Here is an 8,412-nt window from a genome sequence, read left to right on the forward strand (position 1 = left end):
CTATATTACCCTTGAATTGAATTGAATTGAATTGAATTTGAATTGAAATTTTTATTTCGAACATGAAACAGTAGTAAAAACAAAACAAACAATAATAATCAATAATAAATAAATGCAAATAAGAAAAAAAAAGAATAACGAAAATATAAATAAAAACATGCATCCATCATAATTAACATGCTCGAAAAGGAGTAGGAAGAAGTAAAAATGTAAATCCTACCCCCTAAACTCTATTTTATTATAATCAAAATTAATTTAATTTCTATACCAAAAACAAAAGATATCTATATATATATACATATATAACACATAGACACACATACATACATACATATGTACACATACACTTGCACTTTTTGGATATGACGTACATATATATACATATATATATATACATACACACACACAAATGTTATATGAATATCAATAATAACACATCCTCACACCTATATCCACTGATATAAATATACCCATTTATACATTAATATATCAGTATCAACAATATACAAAAGAAGAAAAGAAAGAGGTAGCACAGTCATCACAGCCAACACTTCTGGTTTCCAGTTGGTATTTCCTGTGCTTGTTTGCCTCTCTCATCCTCTTCCTGCTTGTTTTCCAGCTGATGAAGGTGTACGAGGTGAGGCCTGACCCCGCTGGGACCACGGTGAAGCCCATCACCAGAACGCTGCTCTGCCCGGCCAAAGACATCAACCTGCAGTTCCTGAACAGAACCAGAGCTGGGGCAGAGCCCGGAGTTCCTCTGTGAGCTGTTCCAGTCTCAGTCTCTGTCCCGTCACCAAGCACTTGTTTAGACACAGTTTTACAACACGGCATTGTCTGGTATGCACCCATCCGGAGTCATAAAACCAAGCTGGGAGGTTCGTGCTGCCGTTAAAACAGTCTCTCTGCGTTAATACGACAACTTCATTCTACAATTTGCACTTTTTCTTTATCTTTACGTTGACCCTTTAGCTTAATAATGTCTAAATGTAAATGTATATACTGCAGAGTGTTTCTGTATGTGTCTTTAAAAGGAGTCAAAGCAATAAAGGCAGTAAAGTCATATTTGGATGGTGACATCATCTCTGCACCTGTGGATTTAAAATGGAGCAGTCGAGCTGTGATTTAAGAGGCAGCTTTCTTTTCCAGTTCAGGTTTTTATTTCTTATTTTATGACAGATCAAGCAGAAACAAGTCCCTTCTCAATTTGAACTTTATTTACACCTGAAAGTTTGGTCCACGTAGGTGGAAGAGGCTGCATTTACTCATCAGGGAGGAAAGAGGGACTTTAGGAGCTGTTGAAACACCTGAACGGTCTTGGAGAGAAGGATCAGGGACAAACGCTGAACAAGTGTTGTCTCATGGAAATAAACCAGGTTATAACACCTGGCCAGGTCCACAACATTCCTGAGAAGGAGAAAGATGGAAAAGTGCATCATTGGGAAAGTCGAGCTTGTGAATGTACAGAAGAAACTTGTGTTTTTTGCTAGAGAATGAGTATTTTTGTTAAATCCACTGACTCAAAGATAACAGTCTCCTCTTGTAATCGTTTCATCCAGATGCGCAGATTACAACATTTGATATAAGGTATTATTTGAGATATTAGCTTTTAGGCCTTTTCAGGAAGTGAACCCTTAACCTGCACTTAGGGCCATGCAGGAGAAAAAATATTTGAGAGGGGGAGATTTTTTTTATGTGCACTTCGAGAAAAAGTTGAAATTTCGAGAAAAAAGTCGGAATATCGCGATTAATGTTGAAATACAATTTCAAGAATAAAGTTGATATTCCGTGAATAAAGTCGAAATTTCGTGAATAAAGTCGGAATTTCGAGAATAAAGTTGAAATGGAAATGGAATCTTCCCTCCTAAAGGGGAGTTTTTCTTGCCACTGTTTGGCTTAAGGTTTTTCTCCCACTAGGGGAGTTTTTACCTGCCATTGTTTATGTAATAACTGCTCGGGGGTTCATGTTCTGGGTATGGGTCTCTGGAAAGCGTCTAGAGACAACAATAAATAAAATTGAATTGAATTGAATTGAAATGCATTTCGACTTTTTTCTCGAAATTGTACTTCAACATTAATCTCAACATTTCGACTTTTTTCCTCAACATTTGGACTTTTTTCCTTGACATTTCGACTTTATTCTCAACATTTCAACTTTTTTCTTCGACATTTTGACTTTTTTCTCAACATTTCGACTTTTTTCTCAAAGTGCATCATTGGGAAAGTCTCCCGTCCCTTTCTGGTTCTGGTGCCAGATTCTTGGGACAGATGAAAAGAAGATTAACAAGATGATTGACTTGTATTGACCTCAGACCACCATTGATTGCAAATACTTCCTATCCAGCTATTAGGAGTAATCCTTCTGTTCTTATTAATCTAGTCTATTAAGATGCTGCCAGCCTATGAATGTACAGAAGAAACTTGTGTTATTTGCTAGAGAATTAGTATTTTTGTTAAATCCACTGACTCAAAGATAACAGTCTCCTCTTGTAATCGCTTCATTCTAGATGCGCTGATTACAACATTTGATATAAGGTATTATTTGAGATATTAGCTTTTAGGCCTGTTCAGGAAGTGAACCATTAACCTGCACTAAGCTCTCGAACCATTTTAAAGATGTTTTGTAATAAGCTGTGTATAAACGTTGACCAAATGTCTAATTTTGTCTGATATTTGTTTTGTAATAAAGGCAGGCATGTCACATGTATATAGTTTCTGTATTCTTGTTTTGGTGAGAGCAAAGTTTGTCCTGAATCCAAATAATCACAATTCATCTATGCTGGTCTTGATTAAATAGAGAGAAAATGCTCCAATAAAAATGCAGCTGAGAGAACACTGAAACGAGTCAGAGTCTAATGAATGATCATTTGTTACGTAGATACAGTAGTTGTCCCATGTTGCAGATGATAAAAACATAAATGTCCACCACTGCAGAGGTTCAGAGCCGGCAGTGCTGAAGAAGATTAAATGCCTTAAGTGCAGACTTTTGAGTCTCTGATCAACATTGGGCTCAAGTTTGACCAAACATGCTCAAAATAACAATCATGATAACAATGTTTCTGGAAGCTTACGGCCATGTAACATTTTATTGACCCAGAGTTGTATTCTACGGAAGCGTATTGCATTCACTTGAGAAAAAAAAATCTGCTCTGTTTTTCTGAATTAACGAGATAATTATCTCAGAATTCTGAGAAAAGTTTTAAGGAAAAAAAAAAAATCTGCAGTTTCCAGTTTAATCCAGTTTTATTTTGCTTTTGGTTTGAAACATTGGGAGATACTCCTGTCTTTAAGTTATATAGATGGTATTGTTATTAGTTTGTCGACTTTGCGCAGGAACCTCAGGACTTTGCGGTTTGAGATAATTATCTTGTTAATTCAGAAATACAGAGCAGATTTCTTTTTCTCAAATGAATGCAATACGCTTCCGTAGTATTCGTTGCTCAGTGGGATCTTATATTGATGATGGGAGAGTTGGACAGCTGGGACCAGCATCAGTATGGCTCCATGGTGAACAGGTCCACAGAGGACGACCTAAACACATCTCTCCGTATAACAATGTCCCACCTGGAGCAGAAAGGGACATACCTGAGCCTGCTCCTTGTGGATTTTAATGCCACCTTTAATACCTTTGTCCCAACGATGCTTGTCAGGAGATTCCAACAACAACTCACAACAACTTTTTTACCCTTGTTGGACTATGGCGATCTGCTTTTTATGAACGCTCCTGAGCAGTATTTAAAGAAATTAGATACTGTGTATCATTGTGCTTTGCGTTTTATCACCGGTTGCAGCTTTCAGGTACATCACTGTTTTTTGTTGCTGCTGCCAATTGTCCTCCTTTACCTGTCCGTAGACTCTCCCACTGGCTGACTTTTATTTACAAATCCATTTTGGGACGTCTCCCTGCATATTTGTGCGTGCACATGTGTAGAAACGTCAGCCATTATGAACCTGCGCTCACAGAACTTTATTCAAATGCAGGTCCCGAGAACCAGAACTGAACTGGGTAAAAAGGCGTTCCAGTTTTCTGCCCCGTCAACCTGGAATGATGCGCAGAAGGACTTGAAATTGGTTGATCTAGTATCCTTGGGTGAATTCAAATAAATTTTAAAAGACAGAGAAATTAGCTCTCTCGGTTCTTGTGACTGCCCCGTTGTGTAAATGTTACTATTGTTTTACTATTGTTTCCCCGGACTGTCTGTGTTTGTATGTATTGTTGTATTGTTTTTATGCTGCCATTTTGGCCAGGTCACTCTTGAAAAAGAGGTTTTAATATCAATGAGTTTTTTACCTGGTTAAATAAAGGATATATATATATATATATATATATATATTCCAGACCTGGGCCTACACAAACATCTGCGCCAGCGGAGCAAAGACTTCCTGACCAACCGCCCTCAAGCAGTGAGACTTGGGCCGACACCTCTCAGTACGGGAGCAAGGATGTGTGCTCAGCCCTGCTCTGTACGTCCTCTACACTGTACCTGCAAACCCTTTCATCCCACAAGCATTATCATCAAGTTTGCAGATGACACAACTGTTGCGGCTCTTACTTTAAGAGTAAGAGCCGCAACTAGAATGCGGTCCCAAATGACTATGGGACTGCTTACAGACTGGTGTGCAGGAAATTAAATATCATTAATTATCTAGAAAACAAAGGAGCTCATCCTGGATTTCAGGTGGAGATGGGCATGAGCCTGCCACTTACTGTAAGATAGGAGACCAGGGGCCTGTACTACGAAGCGGGATTTGGGGTTAGCGAGGTAACTTCAGGTTTAACCCTGGGTTTTCAGGACTACGACGGTGGTTCACTTCTTACCGGGGTACATTGCCATGGTAACTTATGCTGAACAGCTAACCTGCTCCGGAGCAGGTTATGTTCGAGATACAGATCGCCGGGTATAAAAGCACCGCCCACTGACCAATCAGCTCTCTTGGAAAATGGCATGCCCTTTCGAAGAGAATCCAGTGGAGCTCGCTGCGCGGATCGTGAGAGGATCCCTCCGATCTTCTTCTTGTCATTTTTTTTTCTGTTTGCTGCAAGTAATGTCAATGCTATTTCATTGTGCTTTTGTATACTGATATCATCCTAAAACAGAGAGTGATAGAAACACTAAAGCCTTGTACTTGTTGTACTTCTAAGATATGAAAGTGAGCCTACTTACCGCTTTGAATTATGTTTTTATATTTATTTTTTATTTGCTCCCATGTGCGTTTCACTCTGCTGGGGTTGCAGCTGAAGGAATGAGGCTACAATTGTCATACACGCCATACGAATACATCTAAGCAACACATGCATTTAACAGAATAGACAACTGTAATTATAGTCAGATCTACTTATGCCCTAATGATGGGGCAGTGATGTTTATATCCCTATGAACTTACGCATTTATACAGTCAGCGATCTTTTGCCAGCTGTCTTTCCTGCAAAAAGCAAAAAGCAACTGTGTTGCTTTTTGCCTGTATTATATGCCTATACTCATCATATTTCCGTAAAATTATTGTTTGCTCTTCGCTACTGAAATAAGCGGCTCTGACAGCGGACTTCTCCATGCTTGCGATTGGTCATGCGCTGAAAACACTGCCCCTTTTATGTGCACGCGCTCATATCCAGATTGGAGAAACCTGGGTTGATATACCGAGTTGATAACCGCCGTCGTGTGACCGCTTAGCGTGATTGCAATTGTCCGGGTTAGTGAATCTGGATAAGGAAAAGATATCCTGGGTATGTTGAACTTGCTTCGTAGTACAGGCCCCAGGAGGTGGAATTATATAGTAGGTCCCTTTGATTAAAACAATTCAGTCGTAACCTGGGATGGAGTATAGACACCACTGCTGGAGTGAAAACAGCCCAGCAAAGACTAAACTCCCTGAAAACAATAGGAAAAACCACATCTCTGCCACTTTAGACAAGAATTAGCTTGATTGAGGGAGTGAGTGACAAGGCATCTTGGAGAGCTGTTTTAAATTTTGTTGCATTATTTTCAGTGCAATAAAAAAAAATCATTTTTATATATCTTTATTAAAAACTCGCAAATCATTGAGGTCGAGCCCTCATTTACAATGACGTTGAGCAATACAAAGGTAAGAAACAAAAAACAAAAACAAAACAACAAAAGAACAATCAATTAAACAATTATGAAGTTACAATTAATAAATAATGTAACAATAAAATCAATTAAAACAGATACAAACAGTGCTTAAAAGATTTAAGATCAGGGATTTAAAATGACCAAAAGATTCATTCATTCATTCATTCATTCATTCATTCATTCATTCATTCATTCATTCATTCATTCATTCATTCATTCATTCATTCATACATTCATTCATTCATTCGTTCATTCATTCATTCATTCATTCATGCATTCATTCATCCCAAAGATGCCCAGAGATGTAACTTTGAGCTGACCAGTCCTGTGGAAAAATGATGTTGCTGTTTGATCCGTGTGAACTCTGATATTGTCATCTTGAAAAAAGTCTCATGTATTGGTAAAAAAGCTATTCATTCAGTCACCTGAGCTTTGATTTTGGTACACATTATTTCTGAAGCTGCAGCAATAATACTGCCCCCCCCAGACTCCTGTGGGAGACCCTGGGCATGTGGGCACCCCACCCTTCACCTGCTGGCCCCCACCCTGATGCTCCTGCCCCCACCGGACCCCAGGACCCCCGGCCCTATCTCCAGGGACAAGCTCAACGCTCCGCCGGAAACTCTAAAAGCCTTATTTACAAGTACAATGTCACATCCCAAAATCTGTATTTTAAAATTTTTCAGAACAGGCCTTCAAGAAATTGAATTACTATGGAAGTCCCTTTGATTAAAACAATTCCATCGTTCTGATTTTAGGTTTCTTCTCATTTTTTTTTTTTTTGGTTTTAAAGTAAACAAACATGTCATCAGGAAATATAAGAACACTGTATTCTACACAGAACACACTGAGCAGGAATTCACACACGGGAGGGAGGGGAAAGAAGACTGTTAACAGTTGGATGGGTACATGACCAAATATCCAGGCAGTGAGTACAATATTCCGCTTGGTTAAAACTCAAGTATAGGCTTCTCTAGGAATATATGTCCAGATTAGTCCATATAGGCCTCTCTGCAAAGTCTGTGCACTCTCTGTTCCAATGTAGTCTAAGAATGGCTCCCAAATGTTATGAAACATTGAGGGTTTTTCCTTAAGCCAGTAGGCCGTGGTTTCCAGAGGGATGAGTTCCATTATACTTTGTTGCCGTTGTGAAAGCTTAGGAGGTTTGTCATAAATCCACTGACGTAAGATGCACCTTCTGGCACCAAACAAAAGAACATCAAGTTAATTTTACCATTTGGGGTTTAAGATTCAGAGTAGAATGTAATCCAAGAATACAAGTCTTCTCATTTTAAATGTCATGGTCATGTCCTTACTGTCACACTGTTTTATGACAGTTTAGTTGTGGACCAATGCTGCCCTCGTGTGGAACTGTATGGTACGACAAGGCTTTCTTTTTTTTCTCTCTCTCTCTCTATCTCTCGCTCTCTCCCTCCTTCTCTCCCCCCTCCCTCCCTCTCTCTCTCTCTCCACACAGTAGCAACCGTGCCAGTGTGGCTGCTATTGTCTCTGTGTCTTCATGAGTGAGTGATCACAGAGAGAGAGATCACAGAGCCTTCACCAACACAGATCTGGACAGACTGTGTCGACACAAAGTGTAATATGAGATTAGGAAACATTAGAATGAAGTCATTAACATGAAGTTTAACAGGTCTTAAGTGAGTATCATCATCCTTCGACTGTCGTCCAGATCCTAGATGTCACTTCCTTCCATCGGGTCCTGTCGGCCATTGCTGCTCCCAGTTCTTGGAGTGTAAGTCCTGTGTCCATAGAGATTGTGTCAGGATAAGTATGAGGCTGGTTCCTCTGGATGATTGGGGGAGCCGCCATAGCAGGATGTCGGATATTACTTGATCTGTAGCACGGTAGCAATGACCTGCAAAGATTGCTCTACGGCAGGGGTGTCATGCATGCGGCCCGAAAGAGATTTTCATGCGGCCCGCGAAAAGTTTCCAACGCAAAAAAACGAAATGTTAATTTACTAAAAAGGAAGGCATAAATAATTGCCATGAATCGCAGCATATCCGATAATATATTTCTTCTACAAATCCATCGTTATTCCACAAAGAGAGCAGTTTGACATTTTTTTAGTTTTCTGGAATTTGCCAATTTTATTTCTTTGTAGACGGTCGTTTATTTTTATTAACTGACTACTATTATATATTTTCGCAGGAAATATATCACTGCTAAAAAAGATGATAGAAGATATTTATTCGGAGAATTTCAGTTTTGAATACGAGGATAGTGACAAATTAAAACAGTTAAAAGAAGTGCTGACTTTTTCGGCACCCTGGCTTAAATATCCGCGCCAATTTAAAAA

At 39.2% G+C, this 8,412-nt stretch overlaps 1 protein-coding gene across 1 annotated transcript in view; it reads left to right on the forward strand.

The window, feature by feature from the left end:
* The window catches only part of LOC133445710 (sterol 26-hydroxylase, mitochondrial), a 29,239-nt gene extending 26,532 nt beyond the window's left edge, over nt 1-2,707 (forward strand). The window contains exon 9 of the mRNA XM_061723076.1: nt 620-2,707. Coding sequence (XP_061579060.1) covers nt 620-766 — 147 coding nt within the window. The 3' untranslated portion in view covers nt 767-2,707. The remainder of the gene's footprint in view (nt 1-619) is intronic.
* The last annotated feature ends 5,705 nt before the right edge of the window (nt 2,708-8,412 follow it).

This window comes from Cololabis saira, chromosome 6 (assembly GCF_033807715.1).
Source record: "Cololabis saira isolate AMF1-May2022 chromosome 6, fColSai1.1, whole genome shotgun sequence".
Classification (NCBI taxonomy): domain Eukaryota; kingdom Metazoa; phylum Chordata; class Actinopteri; order Beloniformes; family Belonidae; genus Cololabis; species Cololabis saira.